The sequence below is a fragment of the Spea bombifrons genome, chromosome 4 (assembly GCF_027358695.1).
Source record: "Spea bombifrons isolate aSpeBom1 chromosome 4, aSpeBom1.2.pri, whole genome shotgun sequence".
NCBI classification, from domain to species: Eukaryota; Metazoa; Chordata; class Amphibia; order Anura; family Pelobatidae; genus Spea; species Spea bombifrons.
The window spans coordinates 61,587,054-61,610,248 of NC_071090.1; the positions used below are offsets into that span (position 1 = coordinate 61,587,054).

Below are 23,195 nucleotides of genomic sequence, written 5' to 3' on the forward strand. Positions count from 1 at the left end.
TTGCTACAATTAAACCTTTCATGGAACTTTAACCCTTTAAGGAAAAATTTTCATGCCTGGCACCTCATGGCATTTATTGAGCTTAGAAAGTGATTAAAGATTGCTTTCTTTTCCCAACCGGCGTTGCTCTATTGCCAGGATATTGAGGCATTCAGCAACACCGAAAACTGCTTCAGGAGCCCCATGTGATTGCACAACATGCGCCATATACAATGGCGGCAGCCATCTGCTTCAAAAGAGCTTTGATCGCCTCCTCAGCTCAAACGGTGTTGCTGACAGCATGAAAATCCCATATTAAACAAATACAGACTCTCTCTATATATATATATATATATAAACTCTGTCCTTCACAAATACGAACTCCCATATATCCAATAACAAATAAATCCAGTATGGCCAATTAATTTTTAAAAATTAATGGTTACTACAGTTTGTTATTATTTTAGAGTTGTGTGTGTTTGTGTATATGTATATATATATATATATATATGTATATATATATATATATATATATATACACAATATATATATATATACAATATATAACTCAATAGATTTTCTGAAATTGATTATTTAGGTCACATGTCAGTACTATGTACATTTTCATAGTGTGCACATAATTCATATTGCTCCCCTGGGAAATCTGTACTAGATTACACAGTTGAGTTGTGATTTATCACTTTTATATCAATTCAGACTTCTAAAGCATTGGCAAATCAGCTGCTTACTCTCAGCGAAAGCTCTAATGACATTTCATTATTGATTTAGTAATTTAAGGTATGAAAAAAATGAGTTCTGTGTACTGGGGTCACTTGCCATTTGGAGCTATTAGGGTACAATTAATGTTTCCTTAACACGGTTATATCTTACAGGCTCGGGATCCTGTCGATTCAGCTACTCAGATCCTGGTATTGTGGTGTCCTACACAAAAAATAATAATTCAAGCTGGTCTGTTCTGGGAAGAATCAGGTGTGTTTGTCTACTTAGATGTTTATTATTACAGTCTGTGTTCTTAAGAGGATTATTTATTTTTGTTTGTATCTGGTTTGAATTACATTTAAAAGACTTGCAAAGTTTTCTTTTGTATTGTCCTATCAATCGCGCTACTCAGACTATTATCCTGTTAGCTTGTCAGTGAAATTGGTTATTATTTCATAAGATATTAGTATGAAGACATACTGTATTATCGTTATGTATATGCATATGCATATTATTCAATGACGTAAAAATAAACATGCAAATAATATGTAATAATATCACGGACATGTAAATGTTTGATAAATCAGCGTAAGTCTTCTAAAGTAAGATTTAGTTTTAAGTTAAAAAAATATATAAAACAGTATAAGATAAAAATTATAATTACATCATAAAAGGTGGTTCACATTTAATCACTTTCATTAATACGATTATCACTCAGACATATCAAGGAATTTTCTTTAATATATTAATTATGTGTCTGAAAATAGATGACAATCGCTTTGCATCAGTTAAAAATAATCCTTTATGTCAGTTTGTATGGTTTCCTTAATTGGGTATAAAATCCTAATTGATAAAATAGAGAGCTATTTAGAACAATACATAAATAATGGTGTGCCAGTGCATAGTGTTGGATGATGTTGCAAAATAGAGGTGGGTAAATACATTATTAGTATTAATAATTATTAGTAATAATTACATTATTTCTAGAAGTGCCATTTCTAGATTTAGTGTTTTACGCTTCCTTGTTATCATTTTACAGTGCACCTTCAAACGTTACGACAATTATCCACATTATCTACCTTCCCCATGAAGCCAAGGGTGAGAATGTGAAATTTCGCTGGAAACAAGAGAACACTGTGGATGGAGATGTGTATGAAGCCTGCTGGGCCTTGGACAACATTCTGATCATTAATGCCGCTCACAAACAAGTTGTGTTAGAAGACAATTTAGATCCAATGGACACTGGGAACTGGCTCTTTTTTCCTGGAGCTACTGTCAAGGTATGTGGCTCTGTATTCATTTGTTTTTTTTTTTTAGCTTGGCAGATGGTAAAACATTGACATGCTAAAAAATGTGGTGGGGTTGATTTTTTTCTATAAGCTATTGCTATATTTGTCATGGCCCTTCCTCTTTGTCACTTTTATTTTTAGTGCATTTAGGGACATTATAAAAAAAAAAGCTGCCAAATACATCATATTTTAAAATTTTATGGTTATTATTTGATTATCTAAATTATTTTGTATTGTAGCTTTATTAGGGTATATTCCACAGGTGGATGTAGTCTTACAAACTTCATCGGCAGCCCCGTGGTTTTTTTTTTTATAGGTTTTTAATCATGTCTTCCAGCTAAGATTGAAATGATTAATACATATTTCAGCCTTAACACAAGATGATCAGAAGCTATATGTCCTTGGTTGAGCATGACTTAATGTTTTATTGGTCATTCTACTGAATTATACCTCACCTCTCTCATCCATTAATCTGAATCTGACTGTGATAATAGACAGATGTTCTGCTCTGTTTGTCTCCACATGTATCATCTCAGGAAGATGTGACCTTGCTCTAGGAGTTTGCATGCTTTGTGAGATGTGTTATATGTGCATAATATAAAATATGTCAAAGCATGGGGGTGCCTATGTATGATGGAACTGGTAGAGGGCGCATTGTCCTTTAGTATTCCTAAGAGTTTGTTAATGTGTTCCAGTGACGATCTTTCAATAGCAATATATGTGTATAAATACATATACATATATATATACATATATATATATATATATATATATATATATATATATATATATATATACTCAAATTACCTTGGCAAAATGCTTACTTTTCCATGTTAAATTTCTCTTCATGCCTGTGTGATACCAGCTTGCTATTTTTTGGCTTAAAAAAAAAGATTTATATTAATTTATAATCTAGTAATATTTATGCTGTGTAAGCACATTCTGACGATATAATACTTTGTAATGAGGAACATTATGTGACATTATTACATATTTTAGATCAAGACAAGATGCTCAGTCTATGAACATTACTTTGGTTATGATCAATCATAAAATTACGATCTTGAACATTAAACAATGTATGGGTTTAATGTTACAGAGGAGTTTTGTTTCTTAATAGACCCACAGCTTAAAGGTGCTTTGGGGGGAAACCTGTGTGCTGTGTTTGAATTATGTGTGACTTGTTTTCTCTGTCTTTAAGAGTGTGACAATAGCATACCTTGTAGAGGTTTAGCTAATTTGTAGAACATATAACCATGTGGAACACTATTCAGAATTTCCCTGTTCAGTTCATTTAGGCCTCTTTCCTAAATTTGCTAGATTGTTGGCTGTCAGTTGTATTTTTCAGTATGATATGCATGGATAATTAACTGAGGGTATGAAAGAGATCTGTCTCTATCCTCTTGTCTTCATTTTATACGTATGTGTAGCTGAGCCCTGTAGAAAGCTTTGTAAATCGGTAAATTAAGCTGCTGTACTCTGCCACTCTACCTAATGTTAATATTTCCGAGTGAAGCATTATTATGCAACTAAAACCCAATATTAGATAAATAGGAGCTTGACAGAAACACATGGTTTTGATACCTCTGTCATTTATTTATTTAAGAAATGTATGAAGCCCAGTGCTCATGTGTGAAAAGGTAATCAGACTCAAAACATGTTTATGCCATTTGTAGTAGCAATCTCTAATATCCCTTTCCTACATGTAGAACTGCTTTAACTCTGACACTAGCGGAGTTTTGAGCCTGAACTGCTCGTTTCAGGTTGTGTATCAACATCTTAATGGGATTTAAGCTGATAGATGGATGGGCCTGACAGTCCCCTGCAGAATTCTCTAAAACAACACAAAATTCATAGTTTCTTGAATAACCCCAATAAGACAGTGCCCCCGTCATGCCTGAGCATTAGTATGAGGTCCTCAAACACCTGACTTTAATAACTTTTTCACACCTAGACATTGCATGTTTAATCAGCACATCAAGGAATTGAAACAAGCACCAAACTCACAGAAGGGGTAGTGACTATCCCAGTTTAAGCTATACTGAATGTAGTTAAATGTCAAGGATTGAGCAAAGTATGAGTCTTTACACCAGTAAACCGGACTGGCCAAATGCAAAGCAGGACTTGGGATGGTGAGTCAGCCCTTTTACTCCTTAGAGTCTTATCTCTGATAGAAATCATTTACATGAACCACATATTCAATTTTGTATTTTGATAAAGTATTTCTATAACCAATCTCCCAACCTTACCATGCTGAACAATATTTTTATTTGCAATTAAAAAAATATTATTGTTTTTTTATTAAACTAAAATAGACTCGAAATAATTAAAATAATAAACACTTAGTTTCTTGTTTTTTTTTATTCTGATGTGTGTATGTATGTGTGTATATATATAAACATACATACATACATCTTTAATGTAGTAGATGTTCAAAAGATTTCTGGGAAGGAATATACTGAGAGTAATTGACAGCTGATTTTTATTCATTAGAATTGTTCAGATCCTGTGATCCCCATGCAGTCTGACAGTGACTAGCATAGCAGTGTTTCATTTATAGATTGCTTCCCAGTGTTCTTGTCACAATGAGATCAGTTATTGTAGTGTGATGGTTTCAAGATGAGCCAATTAAGTAATATGCTGACATGTCGGAAAGTTCACACAATAATGGACTCTGTTGGTTCTTTTAACCCTGTCTTTTAATCCTGTTTTTTTGAATGCTGTTTTCGGGTGGGTAATTAGAAGTATAGTTAAATGGTCTTTTATGTATTTTTAAGAGTTTGATTAAACTGTTAAATGTACTGTTATTACACAGACATTTTGAAACATTACTGGATAACCATCGTGAACAATAAGAAACATAATTAAAGGATAGGACAGTCAACGCGGCAGAATATTCTAGGAGGCGCTCTATTTAGGCTGATTATAGTGGCCGGATGTATAGGACCTGGTCTACAAAGCAAGTACACAATATGGCAGAGATCATATACTTTTGGTGATATTATTTATATTCAGAATTGTTTTAGAAATGCCCATATTGATTTGAGGGTATTTTATTTTAATCAAAGTGTGTATGATACTCCAGTTCTTCTCAGATAGTAACATAATAATACCTTTTTGTTACTTTAAATGCTCCAGCTACACCAAGATCCCGTTACATAATCAATAACACAATAACTACAGTTTAAATGAGGCATTGCAAAAAATTAACACCTCCTGGTACTGAAATGGTTAAATGTTACTCTTGAGTACAGAATATAAATTGTACTAAAATGTACTAGATGTTGACATGTAAATATAAAATACCTAATTGCTCCACAATAAATTATATGATTGCATTGCAGGTTACCACTTAACGCCTTCCTGTTTTTAGTTTACCTCTAATATCTCTCTTACATTGGCGGCCTGGATTTTAATTAAAAAAGTTCTCTCAAAGGAGATGTCTGCAGTGACATAATCACTTAAAATATTACAGTCATTACAAAAATTGGCTGTTGCATTTTCAATTTGCACACAAACTGTGTTTTACATTAGTCCCAAAGTGTCCTCCGCATTTGCATTGTTTATCAGCTAATCTGGTGACCAGAAAATGTTCTCCTACTCAGATGGGCTGAATGACAAGCCTCTTAATGGAAGAAATTGATGACTTTATGCTCATGTAGAGGTAAAGGCAAACTGGACAGATTTCTTTCCATCTGCCACCAGGCCTCTGCAAGCTGGCTGTCACCAAATACCCAACGCAGTCTTTCCAATCAAAGCAATGTCGCCAAAAAGTAAATTGCCGGGCTACAGCTGTCTGTTAGACTCATTTGTATATAGTGCCCCAAGGAGAAAAACGAAGGGAGGCATCAATGTTCATTTCCGATGTAAACATAATTAAATAATGGTAACAGTCTATGCAAAGATTTTGAAGCCGTTTTGAGTTATGTCATTAGCGTTCATTGTAATGCATAAGGAATAGTTTCAGGGGAAATACAATAGGGATTGATTCAACATACTACAGTCACATATGTAGTAAATGTCTGTTCTATATATAAAGGAATAATTTTATATCATTCCATCTAGCAGAACTTTGGAGAGATAATTCACCCATTTTTTTCTGGACCATATATAATTTCAGAACAGTGACATATATTGGATAACCATAGTACATTGTAATGAAAGTAGAACCATGTAATGTTGGAGTGGCATAGTTTAAACCATTTGTGGAGGGTAGTTCATATTTAAGGTTTTTCTTATGCATCCAATTACCTTTATCCTTGATGCATTTTTCATAATGCTTTATTGCTTGGAGGTGCTATAAAATACAACAAACAACACAAAAGCTTGAGTTTTTCTCTATTTGCTACAACAATGTTGTTCATAATTAATGTCCAAAATTGTATAATAGTTACACAAAAGACGTAGATTTGTAATTGAGTCTTTCATGTCCTGGACACCTTTAGATGGAGTCCAGGAGAAACTGAGCTATTTAAGAGATGTTCTACTAAAGGCAGCAGAACATCGCATTAAACATGTTAGTAAGACTAAAGGAAAAAAGGAAACCACTGTGGTCCTTTGCAGATGTGGCAAATATATTAAAGGAGATAAAATAAAAGCAAAGCCAGGTTAACAAAAAGTTGCTAAAACATGTTTTAGATGTATAAGTGAGAAAGGAAGCATAAATCAAGAATAATTGGGAAATAAAGGGCATTATATAAATGAGGATAAAGATCTAAAAAATACTTCTGTTTTGTTTTTACAGAGGAAGATGGAGGTGAGGAACCCTTGTTTGCAAGGGAAAATAAGGTGACATGTAAAACATCTGTGTTTACGGAGGAAGACTTCAACTTGAACTCTCCAATGTAAAAACAGACAAATCCATGGCAACAGATGGAATACACCCAAAGTTATTAAAAGAGCTTCAAAGTGTGGCAAAACCGTTGGTGGACTTACTTAGTCTGTCAATATTGGCAAGAGTAGTCTCAGGAGAATGGTTGGCAACTGTATCACCACTTCACAAAAAAAGGTAGCAGGGAAGACTCTGCCAACTATGGACCAGTAAGCCTTACGCCGGTAGTTGGCAAAATCATGGAAACCATGCTAAGGAATAGGAATGTTATGGTTTACATGATCAGAAACCGCACAGGCTTACTACAGAGTGACTAAACAAAACTAACTTAATTTATTTTTGACTGGGTAACTAAAATAAAATACCAGGGAGGAGCTATTGATATCGCCTTTCTTAATTTAGTAAGGCATTCAATATTGTCCCCATTATGTGTCCTGATACTGAATGAGGTTTGAAAACAAGGAATTAAAACAAAAGTGCAGACAGTACACAGAGACAGAAAACTTTTGAGGCACATGAATAGTCAGGCTTCAGTCCTATATAGGCTGCAAGGGTAAGCTTGTAAATTGACAGCCGTGATTTAATGGTTATAGAAAGCTTTAACCCCTTAAGGACAATGGGCGGTCCCTAAACCCATCGAAAACAATGCATTTTGAGCCCGTACATGTACGGGCTTTGTCATTAAGGGGTTAATAATGTGCAAAAAAACTTAAATTCACATTGTCCTCATTTGTTTATCCTTTCCCTGGGTTTGCGCTATGACCTCAGATGGTTAGGTTTTGTTTTTGCCTGCTTATTGGCTGAATCAGACTTCCAGCTGTCTAGTTCCCTACTTAAACCCCTGAGTCATTATGTACTTTGCCCTTGTGTGGTACACATCCTGTTAAGTGTTCTCTTAGCTGTCTTGATTGTATCCTGGTGTTCTACCCTTGCCTGCTTATTGACCATTATCTGACCTCTGCCTGGACTGACCTTTTGGCTGTGACCCCCTCTATTCTCCTATCTCAGCCTGGACTAACCTCAGCTTGTTATTGACTACTCCTGCTTGCCTACTGTTACATTATTGGAGCCTCCACTAGTCCCATGGCTACCCGCACCTAGGAGCTCAACCCTTGGGGAAAGGTAGTTGGGGGGGTGAACATTCTTCTCTCCCTCTGTACCTGGGATCCTCCCCACCTGTTTCGTGACATATGTGTGTGTTCATCAGCATGCATCACACATGAGCAAAGAATCTAAGCCTAAAAGCAACTCTGAGTGATTGCACAAAAACTCAGTCACATAGCACCCTTTGTCTTAGAGATTACTCTTATTATGGGATCAAGCAAAATGTGAGACCAATCTAATGAATAAACTTGTGACCTAGTCTCTGGGTTATGTAAAACTCTTTCTTAACTATCTACTTAAAAACCAACCTATTCAGAGAAGCACATAGCCTCGCCTCCTGATATCCTCAACCTGCATCCTGAAGAAAGCATCTGTTGACCCCACCTTTAAGACCTCCACCCAACTGACTTCTTAACATCAGTCGTCTCCTTCCATCTCATTTCTTCTCAACCTCCAAATAGATTGTACTTTGCAAAAGCAGGGCCCTCTTCTCCTCCTATACCAAGGTTCATTTGTGTTAATTTTAATTAATTTTCACTTCCATTGTGATAGCCCTAGTGCTGTATAAATCCATGTAGTGTAAAAGAGAAAAAATCTTTCTTTAAGAATTACACAAAGAAAGAAAGGCAGAGTTTTGTTATTAAAAAGGAGGTAAAATTAAATTATTTTAAAATACACTAAAATTAGAATTTGCAAAATAGCAAAACATTGCCAAATGATTATAAATGTATATGAATGAATGTTTTATATACTGTGTATGTATATATGTATATGTATTCATCAAATGATGAGATGAGTGCAAAACACAGTGTTATAATATAACTATTAAATATTCTAACTATTATAATTAGTTGTTACACTTTGTTAAAGAGTATAATAAGAGCTATATCATCACTATCAACCATGCCAAAACAACTACAAAGGCAAAAAGGATTCAGCACTGGCTGACAAGGATAAACTACTGGTTAGGAGTGGGGCATTATTATGCGTTGGCATGGAACAGAGACTCTTTAGAGGAAAAAAACCTTGCATACAGTGTCCATCATAGAGCTTTCAGCTAGGCACAGTGCTCTTTTCGCAATACTCCGATAGCGAGCAGTCAGAATTTGACTCCGAATGGAAATGTGTTGGTGAGGATTTATGTATGGATTATAATCATCCGAGGACAATTCAAGTTATCAGCTTTAAGCAGGATGCTCAGCTCTTGGTAATATGCCAACAACAAGGATCAGTGGTTTTCTGGCTGGACTTAAACATATCATTTTAAAAATAACTGTGTCCTTTAAACTGGACATTGCTTTTCTAGGGCACTGGAATGGGCACAGTGTTCAATGGCCACAGCACTCCATACTGTCAGTTGGACAGAACATTTTATTTAAATGACATTAACAATAAGACAAAAATCAAAGACGGATAATTGAATTGTAATATAAAATAAAAGACCAGGGTCCAAATTGTATAATCTATAATTATTTATAAGATAATATTATTTCAGAAATAGGTTGTACAATACAGAATACTAAGTAGTGCTATATGTTAGTTCCTAGTTAAACTGTGATGCTATTTTTTTATACCAAATTAGTAGATAAACAAATGAGAAGGTTGAGACGGTGTTGGTGGTTCTTATGGGATGCAGTTGTGAATGGCAATGGTGCAGATGTCTTTTTTGCTAGATTCCAATCTACAGGAACAATACAAGATGGCAATAGGTATAATATTACCATATTAACAAACTCATTCACCACATCCAATTAACATAAATGAGTATGGTAGATGGGCATGAGTCTCACTCTTCTCTTGATTCGATGGATGTGCGGTGTTGCTAACCCATTGGATTTGTGCACCATACCTACTATGGTAACAACTGAAAATGGAAAGGCAAAATAAAGAAGGAGAACTTGGAAGGGGTCCTGAAATTATTCAGTGGCACGGCCCTATGTACTTGGTTCACATGTCTGGATGCTGCCAGTAACAGTGTTGTGCTTCCAGGCCACAGTTCTTAGAGTTGAGCTGGGTTTCTGCCAATGCATGGCATTACATTCAGCATTGTTAGTAACATTTTTGGAACTTGTATCTCATTATATTTGATTTGAACATTAATACAGTTTGAGAATTCTATATAGATGCAATTGGACATTATTTTTATTGAAAAGTTTATGGGTATCCTATAACCAGCTTAAAAAAAAAATCTAAAATGCAGCTCTTTATTTTGTGCGTGATATTTGTGTAGAACACTAGGCTTATATAATCCTGTAGCAATGTTAGGCAACTTGGAATTTACTGAAAAGCTCACGTAGATCATGTGTAAAACTTATGTAGATCTTCAAAACATATAAGTTAAAAAAGACAAGTGTTAATTGTTAATGGATAAGTACAATTTAACAAAACACATTATTTGCAACATATGGGGAAATATATTGCAACAGAAAAATGGCTTTTCACAAATATAATCTTATTAGACCATGAAAGAACAAGTACCTCAGTACTTGTAAAGCAAATAATCTAACCTAAGATATTTAATAAAGTTCAATGTTTTTTTTGTTGTTAAATATAGTAGGATATTTTACTATTATGCAATTAAGCTAATAACAGAAAATATTGAATATGTTTCTGGTACAAAAAAAAATGTAGATGCTGTGACCTCCTCTTGTGGAACTTTGTGTATTGTATTAGCATTTTCATAGACAAGTAATAATAATTATATGAAGTGAAACATGTATATGTTTAATTGAACAATGTCTTTATTTGTATTTATAGCATAGCTGTCAGTCGGATGGCAATGCCATTTATTTCCATGGTACAGAAGGCAGTGAATATAACTTTGCTACCACACGAGATGTAGATCTCTCCACAGAAGACATTCAGGATCAGTGGTCTGAAGAGTTTGAAAGTCATCCTGCTGGGTAAGTATTAAGAGAGCTAAAAAACATAGTTGCAACGAATGCTGAATAGTGTTTAGCATGCACAATGGAGGTTCCTCAGTTAATCATTTCTAAGCCACACTAGCAATTCGTTTTTTGTACCTTAATTTCACTTACATTTGGTATGTTGAAATCTGTTTCACATTATTCCGTCCTGCTAAATTGTATTTTGCTGATTAAGTTGGCTGTTGGAGGCAGTGTTGTAGCTTTGGAGGCTTGTAGTTTATATACCTTGCTTGCTACTCACTCACAGTGCAAATTAACATTGGTCTAATGTGTGCAGCATGCCATTTTGTTAGTGGCATTGAGGCGACGCAAGCATGTTGCCACTGTTAGTGTTTCAGTAAGAGATCCCAAAGAGGAACCAGCACAAATGAAGAGGACAGGCAATAAAATGTCATTCTTTCTGACATGCCCTTTATTTCCATAACCTACATTGCCATCTTAGGGTATGTTTTGGGTCAAAGGGTAAACCTCACACTTCATTCAGTGTTAATGAAGCATCTTGGTAGCCAGTGATCTGTAACAATCACGGCAATTGGAACAGACTGTCAAGTAAATCAAGCATTTATCTGGTCTTTGTCTCCAAAAAAGCATTATTTTCTTGGGAATGTAAATGTCATAGTTCTGACTTGCCAGATACAAAGGACTAGCAAATATATAGCAGGCACCGTTATTTTTAAGCTATATTTTAATGATATATTATAACTTTGAAACACTTCCACTCTCTAGAATAAAGCATGACAATCATGGTTAAGCATCAATGCAGATGCATATATTACCCTGGAAGAACAAAGAACAGCAGCGAATTAGCAGTTTCTTATTGTATGATCTTCTTGTCATGTTCAATATACTTTGCTTCGCTCCCCATGGAAATTAAGAGGCCGAATCATAAAACTAGAGACTTAATACATGATTTTTCAATCTGGGTATAGCTAATACAATGATATGGAAGGAATAAAGGAAAGTAAACACACATTCTGGTAGCTGGATAATCATTGCAAATTTAACATGAGTGACAGGGATTTCTAACAATATTTTAAGCAGTTTTATTGTACAAACACAGATGCTAAAATACTTGAAAAAAACTGAAACTTTTCCTTTAGCTAACAGTTATACAACAACATTTTTATATTTTAAATATTTATAATATTTGTATGTGTTTTATTATTCCTATAATAATGTGCTGCTATCTACAGGTGGGAGATTGTTGGAGCTGTCATTGGTTCAGAATGTGGAACAATAGAATCAGGCATGTCTCTTGTTTTCCTGAAAGACGGGGAGAGAAAATTATGTACGCCATACATGGATACCACGGGATATGGGAACCTTAGGTTTTATTTTACTATGGGTAAGTGAATTAGTATGCCACTTTTAGTATGATTTCACAATTTCAATAACACAGCCATGTTTTGTCTTAGCCATTGAGCATTATAATTGAAAGCTTTGGAGAAAATATTAATAGATAGATAGATAGATATTTTAGATTGTAGAATACACAAAGATATCCGTAAAAACCCAGATCCTAAATGGAAAAAAAAAATACGAATTAGTGATATCAATAGCTTATGATTTCTTTATTATGGTACATCTGTGAGTGCTGTTTATAGTTAGAATTTCTAATACAAAGAGAGATTTTTTGTTTTCAATATTTCTAGAGGTGTTCTTAGAGAATTTATAAAGTTTTGGATTTTGTGGTCTTCTATCCTTTTTTAAATAATAATAATAATAATAATAATAATAATAATAATAATAATAATATATTTTATTAAATAATAATTCATAAAAAAGCAATTTCATAAAAACTAACAATATATGTATCTATTTGCAGCATCGAGATACCATTCTCGACTAGATACTTAAACTTATTTTCAACCTGATAAGATCTTATGAAAACTCCCTTCATCATTTATTTAAACTGTATCCATTGGTAATCCAGATTTTCACATTTTTAATTTAAATGCACCAGAGATTTAATTGTGTTTGAAAATGAAGCACACGTTACCTTTGCTTTCACAGAGTATGCATGACCATTCCCATTTTCCATAATCTCTAAAACAATTGCATTGATTGACAAACAAAATTACAAAATATTGATTTATATAACTTAATTTGGTTAAACTGTGACAATAGACCTTCAGTAAAACTACCGACAACGAAACACACACACCAGGACAGGCTCTGCCACAGCGACACCCAAACATACACACCAGGACAGGCTGTGCCACACTGACACCCAAACACAAACACACCAGGACAGGCTCTACCACACCTACGCCCAAACACACACACACCAGGATGGGCTCTGCCACACCGACACCCAAACACACAAACCAGGACAGGCTGTGCCACACTGACACCCAGACACACACCAGGACAATTGTATTGATTTATGTAATGGCCCCAGCTGCCCCCTTGTGTATTGATGTAGCCAGCCCAGATAAAATACCCATACTGCAGGGCTGGTGAGTAATATGTAAAAAAATTATATGTGTCCTGGAAAACATGGCCTATGTGGTCACCTAATGCCCCCACACTCTTGTGCATTGCCCCACATTGTATATTTATCCCACCACCCAGCCAGCACCCCCTTGTGAATGAATGCCCCCACACCGTTGCATTTAGTATAATTTCAGCCCTGGCACCCAGATTGTGTCCACAGGACCTGCCCAACACCCAGATTGGAAGCATAGGACTTGCCATCTTTGCCCCCAAAAAGACTTTGCCGCCCATAGACTTTCACAGGGGCCACTGCTTTCCTCTGTGTTGCACACACTCTGTGCAAACAACTTCTCTTTTACCGCCCAGGGGAAGCACAAACAGAGCAGGGTCATGTGACGTAAATTCACATGACTCCGCTGGGTTCCTGCTTGTACAAGAGCACAGGTGCGCGGCCGGCCCACCAGGAAATAAGGCCGCTATATATTTTCAGACAGGGGCCTGAAGCCGCAGCTCCATCAGCACCTACGTTAATCCGGCAGAGAATATTAGGGATGCACCGATATATCGAAAAAAGGGTATTATCGGCAAAATGGCGAAATAAAAAAAATGGCCGAAAATAATCATCCGCAGGGGCCAGGCTGCTTACCTGTGTGTTGCTCGTACAGTGTGTGAGCAGCTTTTCTTGTACCGGACAGGAAAAGCAGGAACCCAGCAGAGTCACATGATTCTGCTCTGCTCCGTTCCAGTACATGCTGGAATCTGGGTATGCCTGGGCATGATAGGAGTGTGATTGCTGTTAACAATCATATATATATATATATATATATATATATATATTAATATTGTTATTGCAATTTTTTGTCCAATTTTGGCGTGTTACTTACTTTTAATAAAAAATAATTTAAGGAGGGGGGTCGGTTTCGGCCAAATGAATCCTGAATTTTCAGTTTCAGTCCAGAATTTTTGGTGCATCACTTCGGTAACAAAAAGCTCATTCTGCTTTTTATCCATTCAGTTCCGATCATTTGAGCCAAATAGAGGTGCTATTTCTCGCTATTTAATGAGGCATGATATACTAAAGAGCAAGCAGCTTTATATTCATTAGTTACATGTCTCTGATATAAAACAATTTATATACTGTAGCAGTTAAGGCTGCATTTATAATGCATAAAAATTCAGACACAGTGCATTAAATGTCTTCTTATAATTAAATTTAACTGCCAGCTCAAAGTTGACATTATACAAACAACTAAAACAAATGTGAAGTCAGATTAATTTAGCTTAGTCACAAAGCAATCAATCATAGTAAAAGATACAGGTGTATTTTTTTATCTTTCTGTTCTGTTTTTGGAACTTAGATATGCACTGAGCCAGCAAAATGTTTTCATTTTAAGGGGAAGAATTGCTGAAATGTATAATTACTGTAAATTATTTTTGGCCCCCTTCTACATAAGACCATGCGAGCATATTTAGAAAAAGAGCCCACATACCTATATGCACAAAATAAATAAATCCCGCAATACGGTCACATTGAGCTCTTTATATGGAATATTAGTATCTAACCGGGTCCGTCTGGAAATACGGCATCATAATGACAGGTCCTTCCCTAAACAGACTTAAACAATTTAATACCCTAACACAATAAAATATGCAAGACTGTATAACGTCAAATAGAAGTAGCGGGATAGAAATAGGATTATGTCCGTGCTAAACAAGACAATACAGAATTTTGAACTTCTCCGCCTGTTGTACTGTTCTCAATACCCATACCATGCCTCCAGCAGTGAAAGTTTCCAGTCATGTACTGGTGGCATAATCAGTAACCATCTTTCAGATATTTGCTAATCCAAAGAGACCTTTGTCTATTATGAAGCTTGGGGACAGCCAGTAGAAGATCTAGAGATCCACTTAAAAAACACAACATTTAAGTTCTTTGTAATTGTTGGGATCTCACATGTGAATTTACAGTTGATTTGGTTAAAGCTTTCCTGAGCCAGTGTCTGAGATCTCTTGTTGGCAATTGTTCTTTTTATTTCAGATTATCTTGAGTGCTTTAGCAACCTCTTACATTAGCTCCTGCATACTTGAACATTTGCTCACTGCTAACCATTGCTACAATTTAGTTTAGTGTGAGAAACCTGTTATACACGTAAAAGCTCTCTGGAATAATTGCAGTCCCTTGTGTTGTTTATCTTGTTATTTGATGTATATCCTACCGTTTCCTGAATTTGCAGGCTGTAGTGTATTGTATATTTGAATACCCTCCTTTGGGGTTTTTTGTTATTTTTTATAATGGTGGGTTCAATTTACATACTTTATATACCTGTTGATAAGCACTGTAGCTCTCTTTTTTGTACAGTCCACATGGTTGTGATCTTTATTTTTCCAAATTCTACATGCAAATGTGTTATCTAACATCCAGCATGCTCCTTAATTGGCTATTTCAACTGCTCTTACATGCTAAAAACTAGACTCCCTATCAAAAGATCCTTCATCCCACCAGGACCAGCAACATTTGTAGTCTATTTACAGAGATACTGAATGTATTGTTAAGTAATTATCTAAATAAAACATGGATTTAAATTACAGTGTTAGTTCACTGCTTAGAATTTTAGAGCATTTGCTACTTACTATGCGTAAGGATTTAATTCCTTCATATAATCAAATAATTGCCTCCTACATATGTATGACTTGTGTCAGTTTGGAAAGCAATGGTTCCGGCAATGGTAAGTGATGGGTATCGGAACAAATCTCAATACTTTTGTACTTTTTAACTCTACAGGAAACCCATATCAACAAAGGCCTTGGGGTTCCCAAAAGTTTGTCTTTTTTTCTGAAAGGACATAATGCTATTGTGTTGCATTTGAATTAGGTGTCTCCTGGATTGGGAATGTCTTTTTGGGATATGTTATATGTGTCCTTGTAATATGTTTGTCATCATCAAATGTCTATGTGAAGTATTTTTGCAGTTCTCATATCTATCTATACATGTTTTTCTGTACTTTTTCACTTTATACTTTTTTTGGAAACAGTTAATTGCTGTTGAATGAGATTCACCCAAAAGTGAAACTTGTGGATAACCAAGAAAATATGTTTTCATGATTAGCAATCTCATTGTTTTAGCAAATTATTTTTGTCTGTAACTGTTTGTGAGGCAATGCATAAAACTTTTTCCACACTTCCATTAGTCATTTTAGGTATGAACATAGGTAACTATTCTTTGTGAAATCTAAAATCCAGGAATCCAAAGGAACACATTAATTCCTCATGTTAGGAAACAAGAATGTTTCTGTTGTGGCCTATGGCATTTCTGGGTAGTTCCAGGACTTACTTGTCCTCAATAATCACAGGAAAGCAGGACAGAAATTCTCCCGGTTGTCTAGGCAGTTAAACACCTGAGAGAACAACAGGAAAAGAGATTTCCTAACCCTGTGGACATTGAGGTGGAAACTGTTGGTTCAGCAAAATGAAGCCATTCTTACAGATTCCAGAGTTTAATTGTGATATTCACATATTTAGTGTGTAATAAAAAGGAAATGTATGAAGTTCAAGTCATGTTTATGCGTTTTCTACTGTCCTCATTAGTAATAATCCCAAGCAACTAAATAAAAAAATCTTGGAATAAAATGTCAATTATTTATCATTACACTTTTGTGCTGCTGGTAATTACTTTCTATGTGTAATCAAAAGTTAATATTTCTGTGTGCTTTTGAATGTTTCTTAGGGGGACTGTGTAATCCAGGAGAATCTCATGACAACGATGTCGTTCTATATGCACAAGTTGATGGGAGGAAGGAACACATTGTTATGGATACTCTGTCATACTCCTCTTATAAGGTATAACAGGCACATCTGCTGTTGGAATGGTTTTCAGAATGACCTGCCTGGTTAACAGTCCCAGTCCTTTTTAATCACAATCCAGTTCCTTTCATGGGAAATCAGGTTTCTTTGGGACAAGTTGATATAAATTTATCCACACCTAAAAAGTTTAAAAAATAAACACAAACCCCATAAGGAACTCCATTCTTAGGAAAGGTATGTACCGGACCAAATATGAAATCAATCTAGGGGGCAAGCTGCCACAGGTTGCATTTAAAGGGCATCAAATTCTTTCCCTGTAACCTCAAACAGAAATTTTTGTGTGTTCATCAGCATGTATCACATCATATTGTGCACAGGCCATCAATGGGCAAACGGGGAACCCAAGACTATGCAGCACCTAGTTACAACCCCAAACTGGGTGATATGGTACTTGTATGGTTGAATGTTTTTAGAAAATAAACACAGCACAATCACATGAACCAACGTTATGTTGTTTCCCTGCTAATTTGATTTTTTTTTCCTTTGAAAGGTTCCATCGTTGGTTTCTGCTGTGATAAACCCAGAACTACAGACTCCAGCCACAAAGTTTTGTCTGAAGCAAAGCAGCCATAGAGGACATAGCCTTAATGTCTGGGCTGTCGATTTCTTCCATGTGCTTCCTGTCCTTCCTTCCACAGAATCACATATGATACAGTTTTCAATTAATCTAGGCTGTGGATCTCATCAACCAGGAAACAGGTAAAGTGCATACTTATATACTCCTAAATTATAAATTATAGAACTTATAAATCAGTCAGAGCCATATAAATCCAAAACAGGGAACATACATGCAGCGGAGGCCCTTAACACAGCTTGTAGGGGCACCAGGTTTTTATGTTATACCATTGCTTAAAATCACTCACATTTCTGATATCTACAACTTCGTCTGTTAGGGTATTCCACATATTTTCCACCTATATACCTCTTATCACATGACTTGCACACCATCGAAATGTACCACCTATTTAGATCTTGATCTGCAGACTGATTTTGTGGCTGTTTGTCAGCATGATAACTACTTGTTGATAAAGTATATGCTCTCGACCTGAAGGAACACTTGTACATGCTCATTTTTTTCCAATAGCCATGGCTGGTCATCGGTAATCCTTCTCAATTTAATGTATTTACTACATGCAGTGAAACTGCTGTAATAGACTGAAAGATCCCAACTGAGACCAGATGTATTCTTATAATTCACATGTGGAGCTAGACATTTATTTGATGTGTCTTTACACAACGTAGTCATTTTAAACAAAGAATGGCTATTAGATATACTCACTGGCTATGCAATTTTGCTTTAAAATGAATTCATGGTTTAAAAACAAATTTAGGAAAATAAAGTGGTATAAGCTACAAAAGGCTGCTGTGGCGGTCCAGCAATTATGAATTAATTGTTAATAATTTAAAATAAATACAGCTGCCATCTAGATTCTTGTTGTAGTTGTAAGGGGTTGGTTCAATTAGAGATGAATTGCAGTTCAGATGAAGCATTTTATCTGTTTTATCTGTTTATAATGACATTAAATTATCTTTTGCTTACTTAAGAAAGATACTAAGGAAATATCACTCCATAAAAAGCAAGGCTTGCATAATTGCTATCTTATGCTTTTGAGTTATTTTCCTGCTTTCTCTGAGAGTACAGATGCTGACAGTGTCCATACACAGTGTAAGATCCTACTATGGCCAATGTTACCAAATAAACTTGAGGTCAAGGCCACCAAGGGGTACAAATTACTCAGTGTCCATGAAATTTGCAGTGATATATCACTGATTTTTCATTATGAGTAGTGCTATCGCTCTGCCATATTGTTTCAGTGATTCCATTTTAAAAAAGTTCCATTTTCTGTTACCAGTGTAAGTTTGGAGTTTTCAACTAACCACGGCCGTAGCTGGTCCCTGATGCACTCTGAATGTCTCCCTGAACTCTGCGCTGGTTCTCATCTCCCTCACAGCACCATCTACTCATCAGATAACTACAGCGGGTAAGCAGTATTGAAGGGAAAGCTAATAAACAAACTCATTAGTTAACAAATGTGTGTGTTACTTATTTTATCCAACATCATCAACACAACTCTCTTGCAGTTGCATGTATCTGAGTGGAATGGTGTTCTTGTTAGTTGGCAATGGAGAATATGCCGGTTGGACTTAACTTGGACCTGCGTGAGATTGCTGTTGTAAACCTGCATTTTTGGCCAACTAGCATGCACTTTTCATTAGTGAACAGACCTGACTGAGAGAGAATATAATTGCTTTGTGGAAGTTACACATAGCAAATCATTTGCCTATATTAAAGAGAGTACAACGTTTTAAATTAAATCTTTAACAAGCAAGTATACACGTAACAGAAACTTTCCTTTTAATGCAGGTGGAGCCGAATTACTATTCCCCTACCCAACGCAGCTCTTACTCGTGACACAAGGATACGGTGGAGGCAGAATGGGCCAATTAAAGGAAACATGTGGGCTCTGGACAACAGTTAGTATTGTGCATCTTCAACTAACACCTGATGAGTAGCCTGTTCAAATAGGCACAGATCTGTTGTTTTTTTACGTGCGTTGATACCTCGGTTAATCTTAAATGCAATAAAAACTCCACAATCTTATAGGAGCAATTTCTGGATCTCCTTACTTGCCCAACCAATGTTTGGCTTTAACAAGTACTATGCTTGGCTTTCCATATCAAAATATATCAAAATTAAGAATTAGAACAGTGTTTCTGGCAGTTCACAACCTGTGCTGCTGACATAACCCTATACATAGAGGTGAACGAGAATTATGTGATACTGGGGAGTTGTCAGCTAAATTGTGTCTTTGGGCTTCACATTCCTCAATCCAGCCCTGGGGTCTTTACTGTGCAGATTCCGAGATAAGTGCTAAATTCAGCCTTTCCCCGTGGAATAGGGTAATTTAGCCTATGCTGGCTTTTAGTTCTTTATAATTCATGATGCTTGGTGTATGTTTCTTGATCTTGAAAATGACAAAGAATTCTAATAACGTCTTCCCTTCCTGAATGTTTCATATCTTTATTACATTGTTATTTCTACAAAAGTAAAGGCTCTAATAACGGAAAATATAATTTTAATGCAGATGTGAATTGGCCTATCTGTTTTAAAGTTTTATTGAGTGGAAATCCTTTTAACTTTTACATCCGGTTTAAAATCAGCCATGGTAAACACAGATTAATTTAAAATGGAATTATTCTTCTGATTGCTAGAGGTACAAGCAAGATGTTACTGAATAATATGTAGATTTTCTCAGGTGTAAAATATTTATGGAAGCCACTTTCGCATGTTACCTTGAAGATTTTAAAACAGCGTGTAACCACCGCATGTGCAGATGACATCCAGGAAGAGCAAAATATATCTCTTCACAGTATATCTAGGTTTGGCTCAGCAATTTCTGAAGTGACAGTCACGACAGGAGGCAAACCAACAGCACGTCTATTTAATTGCTGGCTTCTGCGCTCAGACTGCCAGCTGAGGCGGTGATTACAGAGGTGGCGTGTGAATCGAATAAAAAGCAATAAGCTATTTGATGTAGACAAGACCATGTGGCTCTGATGTAAAGCATTCTTACGCCTCTCCACACTATATTAGATAAGTGGCTCAGATGAGCACTGCTTGCCAGACTGCCATGTAATTTCTGTTAAACTAAAATAAAGGCAAATCCAGTGACACGTATGATTCAATCTGCCTGACAAATGGAGACTTTTCAGGTCTTCTGGGCTATGTCTCTACCTTGGATTATGGAGGAATTTAAGGTTTACGCCTGACAACCATTTAATCTCATACCATTCTCTTCTCGTTCTCTACTTGTTGTTCACGACTCTTTTAAAAGGATTGTATTATTAGCCAATCTTTTCATGTAGTTTCATCCTCTCCCTCCCTCATGAAAAGTAACAAATTTAAATGTGTTTTATATGAAATATGCTGTATATGCTGTATACACACATACATTAAAAGAATACATTATGATTGCAAAATAGAAAAAAAAACATGTTCTAGTTTAATTCCCCGAACCTTTTTTTGTCATCAGTATGAGATATCATTTCCAAAAATATAAATAAACAATGCATTTGATATGAATGTACAATACTTAATTAGGCTACATAGTCCTAGAATGAAGCAGCCTAATTACTGATTTGGTGTAAAGTAGCCTATTCCCATATGTTAAGGCTAAGCAGAATATGGCTGCAGATAACCATCCATTCTGCCTATTTTTGTCTGCTGCAAAAAACACAATTATGTTATTACATGATCTTCTATTGTAATCAGACTAGTCATATGCTTATGGCATTCATGCTTTAATTCCCTCACAATTTTAACTTTACTACTTCTAATGTGTAAAAAGTATTTTCCTACCCTGTTTTTCCCAGTGCCCGTCTCTCATCTAGCCAAGGACAGTAAAGCAAAATGTGTGAATAGTTGGGGAAGAGGGAGAAGAAAAGGGTTAATGTATGCATTTGAGGAAAACATAGTATTATTATTATCATAATTGTATTCCCACAGTAGGTGTTAAATGACACTGTTCTTCCATGTTGAAGCTTCTTTCAGCACCATGGACAGTGCCTGGAGGTGCATGATAGCCAGAGAACGTACTTCATTCAATTTTTACTGCTGATGTGCATGAATGTGTAGCAGAACACTTCTTCTGTACTAGGATTGACCTGTAGACATTAAGAAAAAACACTGGGGTTTCATGCCTGCCCTTAATACATAAAACTCTTTAAGAACCCAGCAACACTAAAAACAGCTTTTTGCTTTCGTTGTTTTTGTTCTTTTGTAAAGATATTCTGCATGCTGATGTTCATTCTTTCATCGGTTTGGAACTCATTAAAATACTCATGTGGTATTGCAAAAACTCTCATACAGTGTTTATTTGTGTCAGGATGCACTTAGTAGAATAATGCTTCTCACTTCTAGCATCATAATGCAGCCACATACTCACATTAAATAGCACATAACATTAGGTGTCACCTCATAGTGTTTCATATGCAGGTCCCCTCACTCAACTCATCTAATATTAATAGGTATGTACAAATGTTTTATGAATGCAATACAAGTGAGGGATGGCACTCAAAAGAAAATCTGTCACCCCCAGTTGATATCCATGAGTTTAGTCTTGATATACAATCTAGAAAGAAAGAACATTTTAATGCAGCTGACTCCATTGAGATGTACCATGTGCTTCTTGTGTCACATGTTCTAAACATGCTTATTTTTACATTGAACTAGCTTTTCCATGTATTACTTTTATATTATGTCTCAGTCTTAGGGCCCAATTAAATATTTTAATTACGTTTTTGTCATTTACTGCTATGCAATTTCCTTAAATATACACATCAGATGTTTCATAATATAATATGTATCTGTAAAAGTATCAATAAAGTATCAGAGTCAAATAAGTGATATAAGAATGGCTTTGAAAACTTAGTTAAACCTTGGTGAAGAGTAAACTATGTGAAGATACCTGGTGGCAGGGAATTCTACCCACAGAAGCACCAGCTCTTGGGTGGTGGCAATAATTAACTGCCCTTTAGAGCGCATAATGGACTATGAACATATATGAAGTCCAAAAGAGGTCACTATTAATGGAGGCTGTTGCACTGAGGCCTTAATATCTTCATGTATGTTGCTAGAACAGTTTATGTAGACCAGACAAGGCAAGGAACCAGTTTGTAGACAGGGGCAAGAATGTAGAGGACTGTGCACAGCAGTGAATCTCTCAGGACTGAAGACTGGTGGTAGGAGCTCAACAGACTGGCAGCACAGACACCAGGGAGTCCAGCATGGACATAATCATGGTGTAGCTAGCTGAAATTTTATACGGTAGGAACAAAAACACACTACAAAAGGGTATGACAAAGAACTATACAAAGTCCAGGCCTGAGTCAATAACTGGGTAATCAGTCAAACGAGGTCCCAAAAAAGACAAGACACCATGTAGAGAGTCTAAGCTGGGCCAAATAATAAGACTCAAATCTAAATGATACCAAAGGGGTGACAACAAAGCAGAGTACAGAGCCAGGTAAAAAAAAACAGAAGGCAAT

General features: G+C 35.8%; 1 protein-coding gene across 1 annotated transcript in view; it reads left to right on the forward strand.

The window, feature by feature from the left end:
* RELN (reelin) overlaps positions 1-23,195 on the forward strand; it is a 147,038-nt gene that overhangs the window by 62,074 nt on the left and 61,769 nt on the right. The window contains exons 9-16 of the mRNA XM_053464229.1: positions 873-969; positions 1,739-1,979; positions 10,681-10,826; positions 12,044-12,195; positions 17,011-17,123; positions 17,638-17,846; positions 19,001-19,129; positions 19,513-19,622. Of these exons, the coding sequence (XP_053320204.1) occupies positions 873-969; positions 1,739-1,979; positions 10,681-10,826; positions 12,044-12,195; positions 17,011-17,123; positions 17,638-17,846; positions 19,001-19,129; positions 19,513-19,622 (1,197 nt within the window). The remainder of the gene's footprint in view (positions 1-872; positions 970-1,738; positions 1,980-10,680; positions 10,827-12,043; positions 12,196-17,010; positions 17,124-17,637; positions 17,847-19,000; positions 19,130-19,512; positions 19,623-23,195) is intronic.